This window comes from Nicotiana tomentosiformis, chromosome 4, assembly GCF_000390325.3.
Source record: "Nicotiana tomentosiformis chromosome 4, ASM39032v3, whole genome shotgun sequence".
Taxonomy (NCBI): domain Eukaryota; kingdom Viridiplantae; phylum Streptophyta; class Magnoliopsida; order Solanales; family Solanaceae; genus Nicotiana; species Nicotiana tomentosiformis.
In genome coordinates, this window is record NC_090815.1 from 70,181,891 (window position 1) to 70,208,968 (window position 27,078).

General features: G+C 37.5%; 1 protein-coding gene across 1 annotated transcript; it reads left to right on the forward strand.

Moving 5' to 3' along the window:
• Nucleotides 1-1,192: 1,192 nt before the first annotated feature.
• Nucleotides 1,193-26,212, forward strand: LOC104090340 (uncharacterized). The gene is made up of 11 exons (XM_009595404.3): nucleotides 1,193-1,722; nucleotides 4,946-5,346; nucleotides 6,475-6,552; nucleotides 7,078-7,180; nucleotides 7,929-8,017; nucleotides 20,085-20,196; nucleotides 21,941-21,994; nucleotides 22,081-22,129; nucleotides 24,706-24,806; nucleotides 25,425-25,540; nucleotides 25,618-26,212. Exons 1-11 carry the CDS (start codon nucleotides 1,291-1,293, stop codon nucleotides 25,955-25,957), a joined length of 1,875 nt encoding a protein of 624 aa, XP_009593699.1. The 5' UTR covers nucleotides 1,193-1,290; the 3' UTR covers nucleotides 25,958-26,212.
• The last annotated feature ends 866 nt before the right edge of the window (nucleotides 26,213-27,078 follow it).

The following is a 27,078-nucleotide window of genomic DNA, read 5'->3' on the forward strand; positions in this document are numbered from 1 at the left end:
TCTTTCCTTTTAAAATTAGTAGAAAGTTTAATATTTAGAATTTCAAAATAAATATAGTCTGGGAGAACTAGGAATATGTTTTCTTTTCCTTCTATTTTCTTACGGCAATTCCCTTCGAAATATGTTTAGGCATTCATTATTTTTATAGGTAATAACTTAGAATTTTAAGGGATAGTGAGATGTTTATACTTAAGAAATATTTTAATTATTAAATGTATTTTTTTAAATATTACATAAGAAGATAAAAAACTATCTATATTTTTTCTATTATTATAAAATTAAAAATTCCCAATGCAAAAATAAAAGAATTATTCTTTTAATGTTAAGAATAAATAATCAACTCTTTGAATTAATTAATTAGCAAAAGAATCCAATTTAATTCTTTTTCAAAATCTCATGTTAGTAAAGTTATTTTTCAAGTTGATCAAACTCTTAAGTTACACAAATTTGTTTCCATAAGAAGGGCACCAGCGGTGGTAGAAATTAAAAAGTTGAGCAAAATTAGTTATATTATAGTATTAATTTATTACTTATTTTCAGTATTAGGTAACAAAATAATAATAATTTTCATAATATATTCCCAAAGTTCTCATAAATCAGAATATGGCATAATAGACTTTTATTGGATAAGATTTCTTTATTGAACTAGCTAAATTGAATCAACATTCATTATTAAGAGCTAACATTTTTTAATTTTTGTTCAATAACTCAAATATTTTATTTAATAATAGTCACATTATTTTTTAAAATTATATATTCATTGAAATACTAGTTACTTGATGATAAAATCATGATTACGACTATACTATTGCCTAAAAGAAAAAAAAAGTTATTTTATTGTAAAGGAGCCTCGGGAATAGATCTTTTAGAGTTCATAGAATAATATGAAATAGTACTCTTTTAAAATAAAGGGTATCCTTTCCTTATTTGAGGTAAAATATCAATTGAATTAGACCTAATTCAATAAGGAAAGATTTAATAACTAAAATTTAGTTAATTTTTAAGTTCTAAATAATAGAAAAATAATTTAAATTATTATTTTATTTATTGTAAAATTTATTTTTAAAGGATAAAAAAGATGAATGATATTTCGCTAAGACTTTTAATATAGTATAGATATATGAATTATTCATATATTATATTTTTATATAATATTTTTAGTTTAAACAGTTGAGATCCTATTTAAATTAATTCTTCATTTAAATTGGCAAATTGAGTCCCCAAAACAGCAACCATAAAGAATAAGGGCCTGCAATCAATAATTTCTCCATCAAAACCAGAAGAATCACCATGGGAGAGCATTCGAGCAGGAAAAAGAAGCACAAACTAGAAGAATCAGCAACTTCTTCGTCGCAATCGTCTTCCGAGTCAGACGAAGAGTTTGACAGCTCTTCCGACGATGAAAGACGACGCAAGCGTCGGCACAAACGGCGCCGTTGCGAGGAGGAAAGGAGTCGTAGAAGCTCCTCGAGGAGCGATAAGCATAGAGAGAGGAAGAAGAGAGAGAAGAAGCATAGGAAGAAGCGGAAACATAGAGGCAGCAGCAGCAATAGGAGATCAAAACGAGAGGGTAAGAGGAAGTATCCGGATTCTGATGAGTCAGACTCCGGTTCTGGGTCGGGCTCTGATGATTACCTGCCCGAGAGGCTTAGGGAAAGGCCGGAGGATGTGGTGAAAGGTATATTGCAGGAGTTTCCTACTGTAGCTGGTGATTTAGAACAGGTACTACATTTTGATTATTCTTTTTGTAATTAGCTAGCTAATTGTGTTGTTGTTGTTGACGTCGTTTTTGTTACGACTGTTATTGTTATTGCTGCTCAGTTTGTCCGATGGTATTTGACTGGTTACATACTTTAAGATTATAATTTGACTTCACACTCCATCCGTCCTAATTCTGTGATGGTATTTGACTAAGTACGGAGGTTAAGCAAGAAAAAAAGGCTTTGGAAATTTGTGGTCTAAAACAAGCCATAGACATTTGTGTGGATATAAATCGTCTATGTAAAACGAAAAGTGTAAAGTTAAATTATTTTTAAATATATAAATATATAATGTGTCATTCTTTTTGGATCAGAGTTAAATGAGACAAAGGAAGTGTAATATTAGTGATAATGGAAGAAAATAAAGTAATAGTATAAATTAGTATAATAGAGAAAATATCAACATCAAAGTTCAAACTTAAAGAGTCATTACATTTGGACTTTTGAAAGTTGTAAAAAAAATGTCTTGAACATTTTGGAGAGTCCCAAGATGGAGAGGAATCGTATAAATCACGGGACAGATAATCGTTTTTGCGTATTAATTCATTAATTTTTTGTACAAGAATTTTTCCTTGTTATTTTAAATGTTCCATGCACTTGAAAATTCCATTCGGAATTTTTTTGCAATTTCATTGTTAGAAGATAGTACATCGGAAATGTTAATTTAATTGATGGAGTTGGATAAGATGGTTGGATGGAACCCCCACCTTTTTTTTTTGAAAGGTATTGTGTTAAACAGGCACCAAGAAGTTGCAGGGAACACAAAGTATGAGAAGTTGTTAACAAAATCCTTATCAAAATTCATAAGATGAAATACAAAGTCAGAACAACTCTCTTTGCACTTGCTGGAATTTCATTTAGGAGCTGGCCTTTTCTTTATCTTCATGATAGTAGTTATCACATTCTAAATTTAGTTGGATAGTGGTGTTAAGTCTTGTACCAAATCCAGCTACTAACATTCCTTCAGTATTAGGGAATTAGAGAGTTCATGTTAAGTAAAGTGCAAACAGTGTCCATAGTTAAGCAGTTTGAAAACCTATTTTGTATTTTCTCCTGTCTTCTGACAAAGGTTGGTGCAGATTTCTACCTCTTTACTCTCCGATTAGGTCATGTAGAAGCTCCTTGGGCTTTGTTCTAGTGGTAAGATCACAACACTTGATGTGAGAGTTAGGCGCATGTCACGGGTTCGAATCCCGCCGCTGACAAAAGCCTGGTAGCTACGTAGAGAAGGGTAGAAAGGGCAGGTCATTATCCACCGAGCTTCGAACCGTGCGCCACTACCCCTTGGAGATTTCTCGGTTATTGAAAATTAGGTCATGTTCTATAAAGCGGTAGTTAGACCGCCCATGTTGTATGGAGCCGAGTGTTGGCCAGTCAAGAAATCTCATGTCCAGAAGTTGAACGTAGCGGAAATGAGGATGTTGAGATGGATGTGTCGGCATACCAGGAAAGATAAAATTAGGAATGAGTATATTAGGGACAAGGTGGACGTGACTCCTGTAGAAGATAAGTTGCGAGAATCGAGGCTGAGATGGTTCGGACATGTGAAGAGGAGAGACCCTGATGCCCCGATTAGGAGGTGTGAGAGGTTGACCATAGGGGGTCAGAGGAGGGGTAGACGGAGGCCTAAGAAGTAAGAAGTATTGGGGTGAGGTGATTAGGCAGGACATGATGCTACTGCAGCTTACCGAGGACATGACCCTTGATAGGAGGGTGTGGAGGTCGGGGATTAGGGTTGTGGATTGATAGCAGTCTAGAATTTCGTCTAGTCTTTCCACTAGTATTAGTACTAGTCTTGTATTTTCCTATTCCTAGCCCTTTGCTATTACACGGTGTGTCATTATTTCCGGCAGGATTGACTCTATTCGTATAGTGTTGTATTCTTAGATCTTTGTTATTGCACGTTGCACCATTTACTTCCGCGTCTTATTACCTTATTGTTGCTGCTGTTTGTTTATTGCGTCATTTTCACTTCTCTTGAGCCGAGGGTCTTTCGGAAACAACATCTCTACCGTCATAAGGTAGGGGTAAGGTCTGCGTACACTTTACCCTCTCCAGACCCTACCTATGAGATTTTACTGAGTTTATTGTTATTATTGTTGTTGATGAAAATTAGGTCATGTAGGAGCTTTCGAGCCAGAATTCTGACTTTTAGCGATGAGTTATTTTTCCAATTGATCTGCCAAGAAAAGGCTGCATTGTATGCAACTATGCATTATTTATGAGAACTAGAAGGACCTTACAAAGTGAATTAACCAATAGAGAACCAACATTTGTTTCCTTCCAGAATATTCTATCCGTAGTTTTTCCCCATCTGTAGTTTAAATTGCCCAGTTCAATTCCTTGATTTTGTCAGCTCCTTATCTTTTGTATAGGAAGCCCCTAGTGAGCTAACATTATCTATTTTTGTGAGCTTAACAGCTATGACCTCTTTTGTGACTTTACTTTTCTGGTATTTGCATCTTCCCGATGCCCTATTTTAATACAACATCTTACTTCATTTAAAAAAAAAAAAAATCCCCCCTGCAGTACCCTAGTTTCCATCAAAAGAAATCCTTTTCTACCTTGTATTAGTGAGTAAATAAATGAGCTGTTTGGTTTTGTAGATATACATAAGGGATGCTTGTGTCCAGTGGTGGGGCGGGGATTCAAAAGAATGCTAAGAATGTTGCACCTGGGATTTGAACTTTAAGCAATTTTTTAACCTTCTTTGCCACTATACTAGGTCAAGGGGATTCAACAATTTAAATATAGAAACAATTTTGATTATGCTCTATTTGTACAGTGCAGTTTATCAATGAAGGGGATTCAATTGAACCTCCTTTCTTCAACTTAGCTCTGCCCCTGCTTTTGTCCGCTAGCATTCAATGTGTACAGAAGATTGGGTGTCGTTCATAGAGAATCACATTATGTTGTAGATTCTCTTACTTTTTGATATATTTCTTGTATATCGGAGATTTATTGATAAAGTTAATTACCATATCCAAAAAAAACTTGTGTCCATAAGCTACTAATCGATTTGGTCGTTTATTAGCGCTGACATGGTATTCTAGGATTTTGAATCATAATAAATTCGTCTTCAAGCTAATATTTGCCATATTCACTATGAGCATGAACATGCTTAAAAAGTTCTTGTTCTCATATGTAGGCAAATTCAGCTAACGTCTTCTGGAAATTCTATGCAGCTTCTACAAATGATTGATGATGGACAAGCTGTAGATATAAGGGGTTTATCTGAAAAATTGTTGGTCAAGCGTCTGCGAAAGCTGTTCCTGTCCTTAAACCTTAAGGAAAGCGGTGATCACGTCTTTCTACTACCATCAAAAGCATCTCCTACTTTGGAGACTATAGGACCCTTAATCCGCTCCCAAATGCAACTTAAAAGTCAGGAGTTTTGTCAGAACGATGAGCAGTCAAAGCCATTGGATTCAGGAGGCGGACAAAAAAGTTATAATGCCAATATGAGTTTGCCAAATGAAGAAGCTAGTGCTCATAATGCTAATTTGAGTTTGCCAAATGATAATGCTACCGCTTATGATGCTAATTTAAGTTTGCCTGCCGAAGAAGGTACTGGCCCAAAAAGGAGGTATGTTGATCTCACCCTCCTGCTCTATTTAGCCTCTCAGCATCATGTTATGGTTGATCATACTAGCATGCTAACATCCCCTGGCTGTTTTTGCTTTACATAAAAGGAACATGGAACATGAAGGACAAGGGGGATCAAGAAAAATTAGTTTAGTAACTCGCAAAGGGTCGCAAATTTTTAAGTGGAAATGATGATGAGAGAACTATCAGAGAAAAGGAGGATTCAGAGTATGCCGTAGAATATGAGACAATATAAAAGAAAGAGGACTTTGTTGGGCGATCCTATAACGAGAACTGAGCAAGGAAGCATTTCACCTAGAAATTTCAAGTATGCTAGGGAATGTTCTTTAGGTAAATGACAAGAGCATAAAAGAGAAGGGCCTTCAACGTCTCTCTTTAATGATTATTGAAGACATTAGGGACCAAGCAATTTCTTATAAGGGGTATTAATTGCAAATGGGTACTGTTTTTGGTCATCAAAATTGGTAGGAAACAAGTGTTTCGATCACTTATAAAACACATGAATGACACTCAATGGAAGGTTAATGGTTGCCATGTGATTACTCATCATGGTCAAATTCTTCCTGACTAAGCATTACTTTGTAACATCAGTACCTTCTTTTTATGAAATCTTTATTGATAAAAGGAGTCCTTCCCTTTTTTTTTTGTGAGATAAGTAATGGGAGGATTCGTTTATTGGAAACAACCTCTCTACCTTCACAAGGTAGGGGTAAGGTCTGCGTACACACTACCCTCCCCAGACCCCACGATGTGGGATAATACTGGGTATGTTGTTGTTAAGTAATGGGAGGATTCATATAGCAGACCCCAACTTGTTTTGGACTGAGGTGTAGTTGCTCCAAATTTGTAAACAACCCCCCCCCCCCCCCCCCGGACAAGGCGGATCTTTTTCGAAAAGGAATCCAGTTTCTAATCTGTAAATCATCCTTTTCCTTCTTGACCCAAAAAAAAAGAATTACTGTTTTCCTTTTACCTGGGAAAATAAAAGGTAGTGATTGTTGAATATGGTGGTTTCTTCACTTTATTTTCTGATTTCTTCTTTTATCAAGGCCTCATTCTAATCCGATGTCGTCTTCATGTTTATTTTATCTCCTTTGTGCTTGTGCAGGGTGATTGGCCCCGCAATGCCTTCTGCAGAATTACTTGCTGCTGCAGCTAAATTGACAGAAGCACAAGCTGAGCTGAGGTAATCCTCTATCTACATTACAATTTATTCCCCCACTCAGATATGTACTCGTGGACTTGGATTTCAAGACTGACTACCCCTATCGGTATTGATGAAGAGCTACTTTAACTGTGTTGGCAATGCGCTTAATGAAGTAGATAATTTGATTCTTCCCTTAAGCTAATCAACTAGACCGTTCTACAGTAGTGATGACGATGCTTCACATGGGGTGCATTTACTTCCTTCAGAAAGTTTTCAGTTTAGAAATGGAAAAACAGATTGTTTTTGACACATTAATACAAAGATTACTATGAGCTTCTTGATGAACTCACGGTTTGACCAGCCTCTCTTTGTAATTTTACCCGTGCTTCTCTCTCTCTCTCTCTCTCTCTCTCTCTCTCTCTCTCTCTCCCATAAGTAGTGGTTTTCCGTCAATTATATTATCCATTCCACACTTAAGAAGCTTCAAATAACAGTTTAGGTTGTCATGTATGTTATACCAGCCTATAATGAACTGCATTAAATGTCTCTGGCTAATGTTTCCAGGGATGTTGAGTTGGAAGAAGATACTGAATTGTTTGTGGGACCTCCACCTCCTGCTTTGGTGACTGAGGTAGAATCAGCAAATGAGGCCGAGCGTTTTGAAGAGGTTCTTCCTTCATTCTCTTCTCTTTCCTATCAGTCTATCAGTTGTATCTACGTATATTTCCCCTTAATAATCATACCTGGGTCTAAAAGTTTCTTAGTACCTTCAATCTGACTTCATTACACTTGAAATTTTGATTTGATAAACACTGTTCAAACAAAGTATTCCAGTTGTATTAGTTTTAAGATTACTTGACGGACTTTTTAGTTTAAGGAAACCAAATGGAACTAACCCTCTAGATTTACAGATACCATTAACCAACCCCAGTATGCGCCTTCAAATAAAGAAGAATCTGCCATGTAGTGTTGATATGGTACTGTAATTTGTATTTTCTTTTGGCAGGAGTGGAATTTGTAATTCGTTCTTTCTTTTTTTAATAAGGAGCACTTTTTGGTTTGTCTATTGGTTGGTTGCTCTCTCTCTCTCTCTCTCTCTTGATCGATCAATTTCTCGGTACAATTCAGAAATTTGAACGCTAAAAGTAGTGTAACCGTGTATCCTATATTCTCGTAGACACTTCCCAATCTCTCTGGGTCTTCGACTCTTCCTTTTCGCATCCTTTGTCTTTGTTCTGTTGTCAACTTCTATATATACCTTCGTCACAATTTTTGCACTGCAGTTGTGGGTCTGGGTTTGGCTTATGTTCATGTTTGATATTTTTGGTAAATGTGAGTTGAGATTTTTCTTTTCTATGTAACTCTTAGTTGACAATCTGGACAATTGCGTATTATTATTTCTTATACCTGGTCAGGTTACAAGAATCATGGGAGCAGAGGCAGACAACTTATATGATGTTTTGGGTGTGAACAGAAATATGTTGGGTGATAACATAAAGAAAAGGTAATTTGATTGCTTGTTTGTGGAGTGCTAAAGCCTTTTTTTTTTAATGGATTAGATTAGTATCTGTAGTTTTGATCCCCTGAAGTTATTATTTTCTTAGTTAATAAGAAGTTTTTTGTCTGCTCACCATTCAATTTCTCAAACTTGGTCTGGCGGATGGCTAAGCTGCGAAAGACTTTCCTTTTTCTTCTAAATCATGCTTGATTGAAATTTTAAACCTGAAGAGTCAGTGGGGATGCTTCCTGATGGGCCTGTTATATGTTGCTTTCTTACAAGAAATCATACTTACAAGTAATGAGTGACAACTGAGGTGCATTGGTCTTTTGGCCTTGCACAGTATTGATCTTGATGAAAACTGAATATTGAAGTCCATAATTGATATTTTGCATCACTAGCTAATTTAATTCACTATATAAATACAGAATATATTGAGTCACTATGCAAATACTTTGAATATTAACTTAAACCTCTACTACAACAACATACCCAGTGTAGTCCCACAAGTGGGGTCTGGGGAGGGTAGAGAGTACGCAGACCTTACCCCTGCCTTTAATAAGGCAGAGGCGCTGTGTTCGGAAGACCCTCGGCTCAGGTAGGGGAGAGGGGAGGGGCAATAACAAGCAAACCGATCTGACAACCAAAGCAAAAATACAAAACTAGCAAAAGGTAATGCAATGAGAAAACCAAAACACAAGACAACAACAAGTAGTAACAGAAGACTAGGGGTACGAAAAAAGCACGGAAGGCACCAAGTGGTGTATCAAAGCTACTCCTACAAACAAGGACAACACTCGACCACCTAGCCCTTTACCTTAATTCTCAACCTCCACACCTTCCTATCCATGGTCATGTCCTCAGTGAGTTGGAGCAACGCCATATCTTGTCTAATCACCTCTCCCCAATACTTCTTCGGCCTGCCTCTACCTCTCCGTTGTCCTTTCCCTGCCAACCTCTCACACCGGAGCATCGGTGCCTCTCCTCTTCACATGCCCGAACCATCGTCACTGAATGTTAATTTCAATACAGAAATAACTTCTTTGCTTAGTTTTTTATAAGGTGGTCAAATTTAATTTAAAAAGGGCAAATAATTGCCAAAATACAAGAAGTATACCGAAAAGTAAAAAATATAAAAATCTTACATAAAAATATGATTTTCTACCAACGACACCCGATCTTCTATTCTTATGGGGATCTCATGGGTGGCGTCAACTGTACAAAGTCCTTTATTTGTCACGACCCAAAATCCCTCTGAAGGTGTCGTGATGACACCTAATCTCTAAACTAGGTAAGCCTAACATTAACTGAATTAACGGCAATGTTTACTAACATCGAACAATTTCGAAATAAAAATCTCTATACAATTTACAATCCCAAAATCGGTAGTACAAGTCATAAGCCCTTTCTAGGAGAAATTTTACATAATGAATACATCACTGTTCCGGAACAAAAGGAAACAATGGAAATAAATACAATAGAAGGTGACTTCGGAGCCTGCGAACGCCCAACAGGTGTACCTTGAAGTCTCCAGCCTCACCAAGCGTAAGTTTCAAAACCAACTCGATCCGAAGTACCTGGTTCTGCACAAAAAAAAATGTGCAGAAGCGTAGCATGAGTACACCACGGTGGTACCCAGTAAGTGTCAAGTCTAACCTCGGTAGAGTAGTGACGAGGCCAGGTCAAGACACCTACCGAACATATAAACCTGTGCAGGATATAACATAAAGCTAACAAGGAAGGAATATCAAGTAATACCAATAGCGAAAAAAGAAATCGGATTACAAACAGTAATAGCGACAAGGAAAACACGAATGGCAACAAGAAATAGCCAAGTAATTAAACAATAACATAATTGGGATACAGATAAGTTTAAATGTGCTCAAGTAGGGAAAACGATGTCAACTCAACCAATCAAATCGTTTCTAATACACGATTCCAATAATCCCAATTCTCGTAATCTCATACCATAAATCACATCTTCCAAACCCGTTAACACTCACGGCACCTTGTGCCCACATCTTTCCATCTCACTTTGCACGGCAAAATCCACGTGCTACTCGGTACATAATATCCGTGTCAAATGCTAATTAAGATGTTCAAGAGATTCCATCTATATATCATAAAGTAAATTTACAGTTTCTAGACCAAATAGGAAATCAACGAGAAAGATGAGTTTATTTTAGAAATCATTTGAGTGAAAAAAAATAAAATAACATTTTCAAATAAAATACAATATCGAATAAGCTATTGCATTTAATATGGAATTTATTAAATTAAAACATAATAACAATTCCTTTTTTTAAGTAAAATAAAAACCTCAGACATATTAAGGAGATTAAGTTGAGAAATCAATTGAAATAAAATATAACAATTATTAGAAATAGTAAATACTGAAATATACGACGAGTTCTAACTTAAAAGTCACACAAGGTAGCATGATATTAATTCTTTTATTTTAAATCACTATATTTCTAACAACTTAGCGGGGCTGGAAGTAATGACTCAACGTAGTAAATTCACCTTGAAAATCAATTCACCAGAATAATGGTATTAGGAAAAGAGTTCCAATAAGTCTGACAATAATTCAACCCTCAGAAAAACAGTGACAACCAGAATTACAAAGACGAAGGAACTGAAACCAATACAATAAAGCAGGGAATACAAAATACAAAATATGTTGCGGCGCGCAACCCGATCCCACCATATAAAATCAACTTCATAATTCACCTTTATTTCACCATAATAATCCATCCTTATTTCACCTGTTGCGGCGTGCAACCCGATCCCACCGTACAATATCAATATCAATATCATAACAATAAACAAAATATGCCTGATCCCACCATAAAATATCAATATCATAATTCACCCTTATTTCACCTGTTGCGACGCGCAACCCGATCCCACCGTACAATAACAATATCACAATATAAATATCCTCCCTTATTCTACCACCTCCCTTATTTCACCTGTTGCGGCGTGCAACCCGATCCCCGTACAATAATTTAAATCAACAACAACAATTCAATAACTAAATTTACCAGAATTTCTACAATCAAGGGTATGAGTACACGGCAACAAGGAAACCACGTAAAATCAAAGGAATACAACAACCTTTACAAAATGACAAGACATGTAAAGCACGTGATAACTAAGCAGGCAATCACAACAATTTGGACATGTAGCAGATATGCACATAGTAATAGAAGAACTCAACAATTAAGAGGTAACAAGGCAATAAGGAAGGCAATAACTTCTGCTAAGGCATATAAGGGCCAAACAACAAGTAAGGGGTACAATAAGTGCTAACAACGTCAAATAGAACATGTGAGAGTAGCCTAACAACGAGATACCTCATGTTATGACAATTAAATCAAAGGCATGGGAAGAGACTAGACAATCTAAATCGGTCAATACCACATATAGACCGTGTACCCACTCGTCACCTTGCGTACACGGCTTTCACATAACAGGATAGCACAATTAACTCAATTTCTAAGGGGTGGTTCCCCCCCCCCAAAGTTAGACAAGACACTTACCTCAATTCGGCCAACTCAATACTCAATTTAGCTTTTTCCTTTACCAATTCACCAACGCTCGGCTCAATCTAGCCAAAGACGACTTAAATACATCAAACAATGCAAGAGAAAACTATTTCAATTAACAAAGCTATGGTCCTTATACAATTTGCAAAAAGTCAACAAAAGTCAACTCCCCGAGCCCGCACCTCGGAACCCGATAAAATTTACAAAACCCGAACACCCATTTTGATACGAGTTCAACTATACCAAAATTATCAAGTTCCGATACTAATTCGTCCTTCAAATCATCATTTTACAATTTTGAAAGATTTTACAAATTTTTCCCAAATTTTCCTTTAGATTCCCATGAATTTGATGTTAAATCTAAGGTATAATTACAAAATATAATTGAAAATTGATTAAAGGCACTTACCCAATGATTTGATATGAAAATCCTCTCTCAAAATCGCCCACTCTCGGACCTAGGGTTCAAAAAAATGATAAAATGAAGCTAAAACTCGGAATGCCCAGCTATTAGCAGGCTGCAGATGTCGCATTTGCGACAGGGGGTTCGCAAATGTGACCTCCGCAAATGCAGACAAAACATCGCAAAAGCGAAACATGAGGTTTTCTGCTAAGGTCGCATTTGCGACCAAATGCTTCGTAAATGCGAACATGAACCTTCGCAAATGCGAGGAATTCTTCCCAAAGGCGAATTCCTGCCCAGCAGCCCAGGTTCACAAATGCGAGGCTGCTTCGCAAATGTGATAGTCGCATTTGCGACCAAAACATCGCAAATGCGATTAAACCAGAACCAACACTCAAAATCTTTAACAAAAACAATCTGAAACCAATCCGAAACTTACCCGAGCCCCCGAGACTCCAAATCAAACACCCACACAAGTCTAAAAATATAACATGAACTCGCTCACGCGATCGAAACACCAAAATAACCTCCAGAACCACGAATCGGATGCCAAAACACATGAAAATTACCATGAACTTTAAGAACTTCTAGAATCGCAACCAAGCGTCCGAACCATATCAAATCAACTCCAAATGACACCAAATTTTGCAAGAAAGTCCCAAATGACATAACAGAGCTGCTCCATTTCTCGGAACCGCATTCCGACCCCGACATCACCAAAGTCAACTCTCGGTCAAACCTCTCACTCCTCCCAAACTTCAACTTTTCAATTTTCGCCAAAATGCTTCAAATTACCCTACGGACCTCCAAATCCAAATTCGGACGCATGCCTAAGTCCAAAATTACCACCCTAGATTATCGGAACCATCGAAACTCCAATCCGAGGTCAAATACTCAAAAGTCAAACCTTGGTCAATTTTTTCAACTTCGAGCTTCTCAAAATGAGAGTCACTTCTAAAAATCCTTTTTGAACCCCTCAAAAACCCGAACCGATGATGCACGCAAGTCATATTACACTGTGTGAAGCTACTCGTGACCTCAAACTGCCGAACCGGACGCAATTGCTCAAAACTATTCCCTCAAAAGCCTTTCTGGTTCTCTCTCCAAATGGTCCACATAAGTGTAAGTGGAGGAATATCCCACGCTTTGTGTCCTCTTTTCCAACTTCCGAAGGTCCAATGGAACATTGCTTCTTTAACCGAGCTTTGCATTACTCATTGATGACCAAACCATCCCAGTACTTTCCACCATAACCTAGATGCTATTCGACTGTGTAAAAGAAGGTGATTCACGTCGCTTTCAAGCTTTGGTCTAGTGGTAAGGGCGCAACACGTGATGTGCAGTTCGAAACCTGCCGCAGAAAAAAGCTTGATATTTAAGTGGAGAAAGATTAAAAAAATAAAAAAGATAGAGTAGCATGTTCAAAAAAAGGCGATTCATGTCTTCTCCTTAACATTTACACATAATGCACCAACTGACAGATATAATCTTCCTCTTCCTCGTATTCTCAGCCACCAAGATCACCCATCCTTGCAAAAATAAAAAGAAAAAAGCATTGATAAGAGGAAAAAAGCAATTCATATTCCTAACACAAGATAATGCTCCCAGGCACGAATTTCAAAGAAAGAGCCTAAAAACTCTTTCCGGCGAATTTCCTTTTCCCAATGGCTCTTCTTGTTGTTTCAGCTTAGTTTTTTCATTAATCATTCATCAGTGATTGCTTTAGAAACTTTGTTCGTTTTTATATCCTATTTTCATTCATGGTTAACAAAATTTATTTCAACAGTGGTGGGAAATCCTTTGATATCACAGAAATCAAAGGTCTAGATGAGGTTTGGTTTGAGTGGGTGGAGCGTAAGTCAAACTACATGAGGAAAATGACTTTAAGCAGGAAAGTCATGCTGTGGATTTGTGTAATTCTGCACATTGCATCTGAAGGAAAGGGAAATGACCTTAGGAGATGGAAGATCAGAGATCACATGTACACCTTTTTCTGCGCTAAAAAGTACAACAATTATGGTAGATTCATTAGTGTTGTAGCAGTTCAAGGGGAGCGCAGGGCAGTAATCATTCTGCCAGAAATAGCATTTAATGGAGGGTGGAGAGATTTTGCTCTTAAGAGTGAAAGGTTCATAAATAGGGAGGTCCCAGTCATTCAAAGAATGCCCATCCCAGTGAAGCAAATTCCTCCCAAGTCAGATGAAAATCATGCTTATTTGGAGGCTTTTAGAGCTGACAAATGGAAAGCGAAAGGATCCTCAACATCTGCTAGTGCTTCCAGAGCTAATCGTATCATAGTAGTAGGGCCTGAAATCTCGGATCACGACGTGCTCTCCAGATGCCTGGTTGGAAGCTTCAAAGCTTCTAAAGAACTTCCAACTCTATCGGACATTCGAAGATGGGCTAGCAGTAAATGGAAATCAATCCCAGGGGTGCAAATGTATGAAATGCATGGCTCCAAATTTCTTTTCGAATTTCCCTCAAGGAAATTGGCAGAACACATCAGAGTAGGAGAATGGAAATGGAGAAATCTGCTGATGAATTTTGACTGGTGGACGCCAACGACCGGATGTCTCCCTGCAGGCGCTATTCTCGATTGGGGTGAGACTTCTGGGAGTTCCTCTTCATCTCTGGTATCAAGACATCTTCAAACAAATTGGGGTCAAATGTGGGGGTTGGATTGAAACTGAAGAAGAAACCACGTTGAGAAATCATCTGAAGTGGGCCCGCATTAAAGTCAAGGGTCCTTTTGAGCAGATCCCTAAATCTATCGAGCTTGAAAAAAATGGTGTTGTCTACACTAATCCGGTGTGGTGTAAGGCTCCGGCGAGCTGGAATTTTACTAGCAAAGATGAAAAGCCAGAAGGAGGTTTCAGGGAGAGTAGACTTATAGCTGGGTCTACAGGTGAGGGGTTGGTGCACAAGGTTCAAGGGACAGCTGGTTCAGACTCAAATTTGAAAATAAGGGAAGATATTATCATGGGGCCTATAATTAAAGGGGGGCCTACTAATGGGCCTGTTGAACTGGGCCAAGGAGTTCAACTTACAAAGTTCAATCTGGGTCTTTCAAAAAGCCCAGAAATGGGGAATAAGTTTCAGTTTTCAAACAAATTTGATATTCTCGATACAGATATAAATGGAGATCCATTGATGGATGGGATTACTTAAAACCAGTTGCTAAGGGATTCTGAACTCAACTCTCTCTCTCTCCTTTTATTTCTGAAGGTGACCAAGACGCTCATGAATTTCCTAGTACTGAGGGATTATGCATGCTAGTTGCAAGAAAAGATGAAAGGGAAACAATTATGACAGGGGATTTCACTCCTTTCTCTCTTAGTGCCATGAATCCTTTCTCTCCTAGTGCCATGAATCCTCTGCAGACATTTGATTTTAATGACCGGGAAAATTGGTTGGTGGACGAAGCTGATCCTTTGGACACTCACTTTCTCGAAGCAGAGTCAGATGCTTCACTATGGGTTCGTAAAAATATTTTAAAGATGAGCAAGTCTTATGGGGTAAATTTTCAAGGGTGTGAAGAAGAAGCACTATCACTCTTCATGAAAATTGATAGGCGAAGGCAAGAGAAAAGATTGGAGACTGCTGTGAAAACAATATCTACTCCAATTAGGAAGAAGAGGAGTATGGAGGTCCAAAATCTAGTTTTCAACATGAACTTTCCAGAATCAAGCTCAACGAACAGGGGAAAATCCATCAGCAATGGTTATCAATGAAGGTAAAAATCTTATCCTGGAATGTTATGGGATTGAATCGAAGAGTCGAGAACTGTAGTCAAAATGTTAATAGAGAAATGGAAGGCGGACATTTATTGTTTACAGGAAACCAAATTGGAGGGGGATATTAAGTGGTATGTGAAACAAATTTGGGGGAATAAGTGGGTCAAGTTTGGTTGTTTAGAAGCCAGTGGAAGTAGGGGTGGCATCCTTGTATTATGGGACAGTAGGGTTTGGAAATGAGAGGTGATTAATATAGGGAGTTACACTATCACTTGCACATTTGAGTCACAAATGAATAACTTCTCATGGCACTTGACTGGAGTATATGGGCCGCATAAAAGATTGGAAAGAAGGAATGTTTGGTGGGAAGTTGCTGCTTCCAGGGGACTCTGTGCAGGTCCTTGGGTTGTTTGTGGTGATTTCAACCTAACAAGATTCATGGATGAAAGGAGAAATGGCAATTCCATCACCAGAGCCATGACTGATTTTACTAGCTTTATTGAAGATATGGAAATTATTTATCCTCCACTACTTGGAGGGATTTATACTTGGACAAAGGGCAACAACTCTCATATAGCATCCAGAGTTGATAGAATTTTGTTCTCTTCAGAATGGGATGAAAGCTTCAGAAGCATGAGACAATCAGTACTTCCTAACGTCTCATCTGATCACACCCCTATTGTTCTTGATTGTGGAGATTGGGAGAATGCTAAGTCATATTTTAAATTTGAAAACTGGTGGCCGAGTGTTGAAGGGTTTAGAGACAAGGTGGCTCAGTGGTGGTCCTCTTTCACCATTCAGGGCAGACCCGATTTTATCTTGGCACAGAAATTAAAACTCTTAAAAGGCAAACTCAGAGAACGGGGATCATCACAAGGTGAGAATCTGGAAGCCAGGAAAACAGATTGTCTGAATAAACTACTTGATCTTGATGCTGCATAGGAGATTAGGGACCTCACTAAGATGAACTTATACAAAAGACAAGTTTGGCCATGGATCTGGAAGAGATTGCAAAAAATGAAGAGATTTCACGGAGACAGAAATCCAGGGTATAGTGGCTGAAACAAGGGGATAGAAACACCAAATTCTTCCATTGGGTGGCCAATGCAAACAGGAGGTTTAACACCATTGACAGACTCAACATCAATGGTACACAAGTGGAGGATTTGAATACTATTAAGGCCGAGATCCTATCCTTTTATCAGCAGCTATACAAAGAGCCAGAGGAATGGAGGCCAGATTTCAACTATCCACATGCCTCTAAGATCACCGACTCTGAGGTGCAGTGGTTACAAAGAGAGTTCAACGAACAGGAAATTTTGGAGGGCCTTAGAGCATGTGCAACAGATAAGGCCTCTGGTCCAGATGGATACATTATGGGTTTCTTCCTCCATTGTTGGGAGGTGATCAAGGTGGATCTCTTGAACACTTTTAATAATTTTCACTCTCAAGAATATTTTGAAAAGAGCTTCAATGCTACTTATTTAGCTTTAATCCCCAAGAAAGTGGGGGCAGGAGACTTGAAGGATTACAGGCCAATAAGCTTAATCGGGAGTGTTTATAAGATTATCTCTAAGGTCCAGACAAAGAGATTGAAGAAGGTGATTCATAAGCTGGTGGATGAGCAACAAATGACTTTTATTAAAGGCAGACAAATTATGGATGCATCTCTAATAGCTAATGAATGTGTTAGACTCCATAATCAAAGAGAAGATCCCTAGCATACTATGCAAACTAGACGTTGAAAAGGCTTTTGATCACATCAATTGGAGTTTTCTTCTGAAGCTGCTCAAAGATTTGGGCTTCGGAATCAAGTGGATCAGGTGGATCCAATTTTGTATTACAAATGTCAGATTCTCCATCCTTATCAATGGATCTCCCGAAGGATTTTTCCCATCTCAGAGAGGCTTAAGGCAGGGTGATCCTTTCTCACCCTTCCTTTTTATTATTGCTATGGAAGGTCTGAATTGCATGATCAAGAAAGCTAATATGGAGGGGTGGACAAGGGGGTTCAAGGTGCCTAACAATGCTAGTAGCAGCATGGAAATCACCCATCTTCTGTATGCTGATGATTCATTAATTTTTTGTGATGTTAAAGTGGAGCAAGTGACACATCTGAGGTTGATTTTGACTGTTTTTGAGGCCATCTCTGACCTTCACGTGAACCGGAGGAAATCCCTGATCTACACTGTTAATGATGTCACAGATACTCAAAGATTAACCGGCTCTTTGGGATGTGAGGTAGGATCCTTGCCTACCACTTATTTGGGGTTACCACTGGGTGCAAAGAGCAAGTCTCGTCAGATATGGAATGGTGTCCTTGAAAGGTGTGCAAAGAAGTTGTCTAGATGGAAGAATAATTATTTGTCTATGGGAGGGAGGGTTGTACTGGTCAACAGTGTGTTAGACTCTCTTCCCACCTACATGATGTCACTATTCCCATTACCAGCAAGCATTGAGAAGAAGATTGATGCTCTGAGGAGGAATTTCATATGGCAAGGCAATAGAGAGAAACGGGGGTACCATTTAGTTAAATGGAAAACCCTTACAACTAGCAGAAGAGAAGGTGGTTTGGGAATCAGAAATTTGAAGCAACACAATAAAAGCCTACTCATGAAATGGCTTTGGAGATTTTCACTAGAGGAACAAGCTTTATGGAGGAAGGTGATATGCACAAAATATGGGATTGAAGGTCAGTGGAGCTCAAGTGCAGCGGCCAGCCCCTATGGAGTGAGTGTGTGGAGATCTATTAGAGCTCTATGGTCAACTTTTATGAGCAACACCAGCATAAAGGTGGGGAATGGAGCAAAAACATCCTTCTGGAAGGATGTTAACATCCTTCTGGAAGGATGTTTGGATAGGAAATTTTTCCGTTTAAAGACAGTTTTCCTGATTTGTACTGCTTAGCACTTCAACCTGATGCTACTATTGCTGAAACCCGGAGCCAGCAGGGTTGGAATTTCAGTTTCAGAAGATTTCTCAATGATTGGGAGGTAACCAGAGTGATTGAGTTCCTTAAGGTCTTGGAAACTTTCAAGGGACTAGTTGAGCAAGTGGATAGACTGACATGGGATAGCAATTGCAGAGGAATTTTCACTGTTAAATCTGCATATGAGGGCCTTACCAGATCAGTCCAGCAGCAAGGGCCTTGGTTATGGAAGCATATCTGGAGTTTGAAGGTTCCTTTTAAAGTTGCAGTATTTTGTTGGCTAGTGGTCAAACAGGCTGTCTTGACTCACGAGAGTTTAATGAAGAGAGGAATGCGCCTGTGTTCCAAATGTTTCCTATGTGGTAAGGCCAATGAAACAAACAGTCATCTCCTCATTCATTGTCAGGTCACCAGTAGATTATGGCAGCTGTTCATGAGTATGAAAGGTCTAAGTCGGGCAATGCCAAGAGATACCATGGAGCTTTTGTTTGTGTGGGACAACTTAGCAGCTGGAACAAGTCAGAAGAAGTGGTGGAGCATCATTCCTGCATGTATTTGGTGGACAGTTTGGTTGGAAAGGAACTCCAGGTGTTTTGAAGATTTAGCCAACTCTGAACAGAAGATCAAAATGAAATGCATATTTTTGTTTCACTTTTGGTGTAAAGAAGCTTTAGTGCAAGATGTAGAGTCCCTAGTTGATCTCATTGGGTCCTTGTAACTGACACAAGTCTTGCCTTGTTTTTGTCTTTCTGGAAGTCTTGTAACTAGGGTCTGTTTCCGTTAGCACTATCTTTGTGCTAAGTTCAATTTTTAATGAAATATGTTACCATTTCAAAAAAAAGATCACCCATCCTCGCAGCTATATTTTATTAATTGTTTATAATATATGATTTGAAAATAAAGTTTTAGTATATTCTGAAAATAGTTAAAAGTTATGGTTACTGAAATATTCAAACATGTTTGCTTTCATATTTGTTTATAAATTATTTATGACGTGTTATATAAAATCTAATAGTTTGCAACTTTTAGATTCATTGGTAAGTCGAGTTGCTTTCATATTAGATTTCGTAAAGCATTTTGCCTTCATTGATTTTCAGGTTGGGGAGGGTTGAATGGACGGTTTCTACTTTATTAATATACTATTTTAGGATTATATATCCAGCTGTGCCCTCATACAATGGTCTATTTTGATGATTAATATACGGCTATGACACGAGACACACTTCTACCATCACAATAAGGGAGGAATTTTACCCACAAGTTGTTAACTGGTATCAGAGGAAGCATTGTTTCTTTCTTCCTCGTCTTGATGGTGTGGCTACTGCTATTGGCATGTGTACGATGGATGTGGATTAGTTACCAATCGACTGTTAACTTGTAGCTGCTGCTGTCATGCTGCTAAATAAATGCACCTTTAAACTCTGTTCTCATTTATTTGTTAATTTGGTGTATGTTTTAGGTACTGGAAGCTGTCTCTTATGGTGCATCCTGATAAATGCTCTCATCCTGAAGCTCACCAAGCGTTCATCAAGCTGAACAAAGCCTTTAAAGATTTGCAAGATCCGGACAAAGTGAGTAACTAAGTGATGCCATCATTTATTTTCCTCACTAACTTTGCTTTGCCAGGAGAAGCTTCTTTAGGGTCTGGCATAAAACCATGTTTTATTTTCTAGTAGCTAAGGTTAAGTGCAGATATCTTTCATTTGTTTTTTGTTATCAGACATCAGTTGGACATTTTGTCTAAGCTAGCTAGGGTAACTCGTATCTAGTCATTTTTGTGTAGATGCCAGTCCCATATATTTTGTTACCAAATGTTTTTGCTTACTCTCCGTTCTCTTTTTTTTTTTAAGAACAATTTATTATACATAGTGGGTAGGAGAAGGGGAAATGGACAAGGGAATTGCAAGGTAGGGAATCAAAACCCTCACCATCAACGTGAAAGTTTTGAATCTTTTTGAATCTCCTAGTTAATTTTGAGCTGGACCATCATTTCATATTGTCTTTTTATCAAATTTGCCTTATTGTTATTTAGGATAGCTAATTTGGATTTGCTATATGCTGTGTGAATCAATTATTTTGGTGTTGTTTTTCTTTCTTGTTTTCTTGGTATGCATTTATTTGGTTCAGATAAGATAAAATTTATTATTGAAAATTTTCATAAGTGTATCAGCTGATCTGTGTGCCAAGAATTTTGGTGTGAATGTCAAAATTCAGCAGTTGACATCAGTGCCACATTCTATTTAACAACAACAAACCCAGTATAATCCCACAAGTGGGGTCTGGTGAGGGTAGTGTGTACGCATACTTTACCCCTATCTTGAAGGTAGAGAGGCTGTCTTCGATAGACCCCCGGTGCCACATTCTATTTACTACTGTATAATTTTCTTGGCTTATAATTTTACCTAGGAGTTGATAGATACTGAAATTTTTGCTTAAATGATGAAATAGAGAAGCTTATTAAAAATAACAATGAAATAGGGAAAGAAAAGAACTAGGAAATAGAGAAGTGAAGCCTTTTACCTACTCAGGAAGTTGAAAAAATCATCAAAACTTGATGTTTTTTGACCAGCAAACCAGCAGAGATTATGATGTCTACCAATACCTTATTCTGTTCCATATCGTATATCTAGTCATGTGACAGGTTGAGTAATTAGCTTATTAAAAAGTCAAAACTCAACAAAGATGACTTGGGTTGCTTGTTTTATCCATACAATCATTATTAACTACTCAAGACACCATTATATGTTTTTCGCTCTGGCAATGCAATCTTCTACATCTACAAGTGACATGCAAACATGGATTCATCTTCTATTCAGGTTTTAGAAGGAAATTAAGATAACAACATATGAAAGCTAAAATCTCTTTGGCTTTCTTGTTCCTGCAGAGAACAAAATTGTGCTCTCACCTTTCGATAGAAATTAAAATGCTCAGGCAGGAAATCATAGCAGGAAACTTTCAAAAAGTGTCTTAGAGAAGCTCAGTGGGATCGGGTGTAGGGTTTTCCTCCTAAGAGCAGCGGTGCTAGATGTATCTGTTACTTTCTCACTTCACTGATTCATTGTCTAAATGTATAGCAAATGAAAAATAAGCAGGATATGACCACTCAGGATTAACACATTGAAAATTTCTTGCTATCGTTTGATGGATTAACATCAGGCATTCTTTAACTGTAGCTTATCATTGTTCCATTTCATTTCCTTATACATTGTGACCTTTCTATATTTTCTGGAACATTTACAGCATGGCAATGTTTTATTGGTGGTTTTTCCAATGTTGTTTTCTTGTGACTTATCAAAAAGATGTTTTCTTTTGTAGAGGAAAGTGTTGGATGATAAAATAAAGCACAAGGAAGAACAAGAGGAACTTAAGGTACATTCTTTGTGACCCATGTGGTATGAAGATAACTCAAAGCTCTATTGTCTGTGAATCTGTTAATGGAAGATTTGGTTCTGTAGGCAGATTTACAAGCTATGCGTGAGGCCGCCCTATGGAGGCGCGTGCAAGGTTAGCCCTTTTTGCTTGAACTTAGTTTATCATTCATTTTATTTTACACTTGATCAAATTTTTTATGTGACTTGTACTTAATTTTTCTATTCAAGTTCTCTTCTGCTTAATCCTATGTGATTTCTACCCTGAGCCGGAGGAGGCAAGTTCTAGTGTGCATAAGAAATTAAGAATTATACAGACAAAAGCATGGTATTTAAGTAGAGAGAAGGGTAGAGGGACTGGCCTGAACTGTACTCCACTGGCCCTTGGGGATTTATTGGTTATCCAAAAACAAAAAAAAAGAAGAAATCGAAGGAAAAAGAAAAAAAATGGCTAGTACATTGTCGGTATTTTGCTATTCATTTTCATTCCTACCATTAAATATCATGTAATCATTGTGCGATGAAAAGGGATGCAAAGCAAGTGCAGCCAAATGTCAATTTACTGAAAATGACAGCAATTCTGGTTATCTCTGTATATAACCTCTAGGTCTTGTACCAGATGAACTGTCAAAGAATTAAGTCAACTTTTTGGGATAATACTCTTTATTTCAGTTTTGTGCCTATCTGCACCTTGTGTATGTCTTGTTTCAAAATAATGTTAGTTGTTATTTGAAGTAACAATCTATTAAATCATTTAAGGACAAGATTTCTGAGGTGAAAATAAGTAGTACCCTAACAACTAGTGGTGGCAAAATGGATAAAAGAAAACAGTTATCTACCCATATTATCCATTAAAAAATGGGTTGGATAAGGAACTTTTTTAAAACGAGTCAAATATGAATAGGAACCAAATTATTCACTTAAAAAATGGATAACCAATGCATAACTAATGATTTAACTTTTACATTGGTAAAGCCTCAAATTGGGGGTTCCTCAAGTTTGGGAGAATAGGAATTATCCCAAAAGTGAACATATTCAAGAAGCCATGGATAATATGGATATCCATATTATCCGCCGGTTAATCCGTATTAAATATGGGTCGGGTCGGAGAACTTATTCGTTTGTGTATTACCCATTTTCAACCCTTTCCGCCCGTTTGCCACCCCTACTAACAACTAACACTTTATTAATTGGCGTTTATCTTGGGATTGCTCTAAACATACTGACTGCATGGGTCAAATGAGTGGTTTTAAAGACGTAGTTAAATACAAAAAAAAAATGCTTTCTCTTGAATAGCTTTAGTTTTTTAAATGGGGTGATAGACAAGAATCAACATAGTAGTAGAGCAAGGGTCTACCTTGTAGTAATAAAACTTCTTCCACATTTTTGGGCCACAAGTGAGGTGGCATGTTACAGACAAATACTAAAAATGTTTCATCTCTAGCTTAAACTTCCAGAATGATGGTGCATACAATTAGCAGATAGGTCTCATATACACCAGATAAATGTTTGTCTTTCTGACAGAATGGTATAATATGTTACACTCCAGTAATAGTACCTATTGTGAAACTGAAGTACCAGTTCTCCTCTTTTCCTGGTATGTGATTGCTGCCTTTGCCGCGTTCACCACCCTTGAAGGAGATTTGGAAGGTTACGGTCTAGCTCACCTGAGTTACTAGAGAGTCCATTGCCGATGAATAAAGCATAAGAAGACTATCTGTAGGTTCAGACATGTTATCTTTCCAATTCAGAAGTCCTGGATTGTCTATGTACAGTACAAGTAAGCTTCTTGTTAAGGATATGCATTCAACTGTAGAGAAGACGACACAATTTAATATAGACAGCACGAGCGCATGCATGTGTGAGTTAGGAAGAGAGATAGATAATAGTGTCAATGCAATTAATGTTGAATTAAGTCCCCTTAGCTTCATTTTCATGCTTGTCCTTTCACCTTTTGGTCGTTTAACTATTTATATCTCTACTTGAGAGAACATATTCCTCTGCTTTAAATATCTTGATTCTTGTCTTACTAGCATTTTACCTTGAAGATTTGTCTAAACTAACATTCCCAGCAAGTCTATCGTCATACTTTTGGTGTCAATTCTTGTAACACATTATAGAATTTTGTTTTCCTCCTTTACAGAGAATTTCCCTGTCTTTCTTTTTGCTGCGGTGGGAGGGGGTTGGAGAGAGTGTGCAGCTTCTTCTGGGATGTTGCATCCCGTGTATGGGACATATGTACCACCTGATTTACATGCTTAAAGCTCATTCTGTTTCCATTAATAAGAACCTCACTTTTAGTTGAGCTGTCTCTTGAGGACACCTCATGTTGGATGGATGGCCAAGCAATATAGTTATGAAGTAATGCGAGATGCAAGAGTGTAAATATTTTCAGTGGCTTGTTCTAAATCTATTAATATTGGCTATGGTACTTGTCAATAAGATGGCTCTTTGCAAAATGTTCTGTTGGCTGAAAAGAATTGACAGAGAGTAGTTTCAATCTTTTCAAATTGAATTATGCAACAATTTCATAACATAAATTCTGTCACCCTTTCATTGAATACTTCTTACACCATGATTACTTTTTCAAACTGCAACTAACTTATTGTGGCTCAGTACTTCTTTTTGGGATAAAGTTGTGACTTGATATGTTTACAACCTTTAATTTGAAGAGGAGAATTTCCTTTTAATCGGGAAAACTATTTGCTTCAGGTATCTCCATGGAAGGTGACGATCTGCTGTTAGCAGAGATGGAGGTCAAAGCTGTACCAAAGAGAGATGAATGGATGACAACGCTGCCTCCTGAAAGAAAAGTAAGGTTTTCGTTCTTCCATCAATTTTGATGAGTGATGGGGATTTGTTGATAATATAGATGACATATATGTTTTGATATTGGGTTATTTCAAAACCACATCTTCTTTCAATAAGCTTTTTACTCTGTCACCCCTTACTGCATATTGGAAAGATTTTGGACGTATCATAAGGATGCTTCTCGCGTTATCGCTTTAATGACTATGAAATAACCCAACACCATAGCTTGATTGTTGAAAAGCAAAAATCTAATAGAAGCAAAAACAAATTGAACGGGAAGCTATGGCTTGGGGGATTTTGTTCAATGGAAGCACCAATTTCTTTCCCATACGAATTCCAGTATTTTATTCCCACCTCGAAGTTATAAGATAGAGTAATTTTAAAAAATAGGAATATATATATGCTTACATGTAGAATTCTTGCATGCATGATGTGCATATATGTAAAAAAAAACCAAAAAAAGCATGCACTATATATAATGCTGGTCGAAAAGTTAAACAAAACGTGTAATCCTTGGCTAATTTCTGAATGAGAAACTGCTTCCTTGATGAAGTGTTTCTTTCCCTTTTTAACTTCGTAAAACTCTGCATGATGAATTCCATGACTGATTGTCTGCATAGGCTGGCGTGACTATGCAATCAACGACGAGCTTTAGCAAGAGTTCGAAAGAAGGCCGAGGTGATACTAGTGCCTGGACAGACACCCCATCAGATCGAGCTCAGAAAGCCAAAATGAAGTATGTTCAACTTCTCTCATTCAGATTCTTTTGGATATTACATTAGATATTTCAGCTTGATTGTTTTACATTTTCAGTTATTTGGAAGCCTTTAATGAGGCTTCCGCACTTGCTTCTAAAGAACAAGAAAAGAGTAGAGCAAGTGTCGACGCTGAACTGGTGGAACAGTACAATAAAGCGAAAAGATCAAAATCTATGGTAGAAAAGCACCAAGAGACTGTGCGGGCCAAGTCAAAGAAAAAATCTAAGCAGGAATCAATGAAAGAAGAATGGGAAGGAAATCATCCATGGAAACCTTGGGACCGTGAAAAGGATTTGACAGCCGGAAGGCAAAACGTTAAGCTTGAAGCTGCAGACATGGCTCAGGGTCTCACATCCAGGTTTTCTTCTGGATCTTTCCAAAGGAACTTCCTCTAGAAGAAATGTGCAGGCTTTACGTAAGAGATCTTTTCTGATGTTCGAATTTGCATTAGCCCTTAAAATATTTTTACTTGAAAGAGAATATTCTGGGAACTCCGTTTTTCAAGGTTTTTTACTTGAACGTCCATCCCAAGTGTATCCATCAATTTGACATGTTGTAGGGATGTATGTAAACATCGAGGTACAGCTGATAACTTGCAGAATATTTATCTAAGCATAGATGAGGGAATATATGACTTTAGCTTTTACTCATATGGTTCAAAATTTGTAGCCTCATTCTCTCTTCCCTTCACTCAATCAGTTCTGTTCAATTAAATAGAAACCTTCAAATTATTACAGATTTTTTCAAGTGATTGGATGTCTGAGCATCCAGAGATTTTTATGAGTTTCTCTTGTTAGTATAGATCCAATTAGAGTCCTAAACTCTAGAGTAGATTGAAAAGGATCAAGGAATCTTCCAGCAACTTAAAACTCAAAACATGGTCTTTATCTAAAAACTCAAAAAATGTTAAGATGAGGCCATGGCTGATGCATAAACTGAATGGTGGGAAAGCATAAAAAACAGTTGAAGAATGGGATTTCCCCCCTATATATACTATATTAAGGACTTATTTACCATTTTTCTCAAAGTTTTTCAGTTTTCAATAAATACCTTAATTTTTTAAACAATTTATATACAATCCCCCTTAAAAGGCTATCATTCCATTATTAATGCCTTCAATTAAGGGATTCAGTGGATTCAGTTATATCCTTTCCTTTTTTCTCTCGTCTCCTCTCTTCTATAGAAATTTGACTGCCAATTCACGTAGTTTTTCACTTAATAGTGGTCCCCACTTCCTACGACGAAAATCACACATAATACTTGGCACCCATCAACGCACATAAGGTTTACTGTATTACATTTGATTAATGCGAAAAAATGCGATACATTTATGAAAAAATACAATTGTGATCTTCATCTTCTTCAAGTTTCAATCACAACTCTAAACTTAAAATCTTATATAATATTATATTATAATTGAATTAGTATTGTATTAGGTATTGGTGTATCATATACAATTAACATACAATTTTGATACAATTGTGATACATTTATCATACAATTCCTGCAACTTCGT

Coding starts and splice junctions, on each gene's coding strand:
- LOC104090340 (XM_009595404.3), top strand. CDS start 1,291: ATGGGAGAGCATTCGAGCAGGAAAAAGAAGCACAAACTAGAAGAATCA. Junction 1,723..4,945: donor TAGCTGGTGATTTAGAACAG/GTACTACATTTT, acceptor AATTCTATGCAG/CTTCTACAAATGATTGATGA. Junction 20,197..21,940: donor ATTTGCAAGATCCGGACAAA/GTGAGTAACTAA, acceptor TTTCTTTTGTAG/AGGAAAGTGTTGGATGATAA.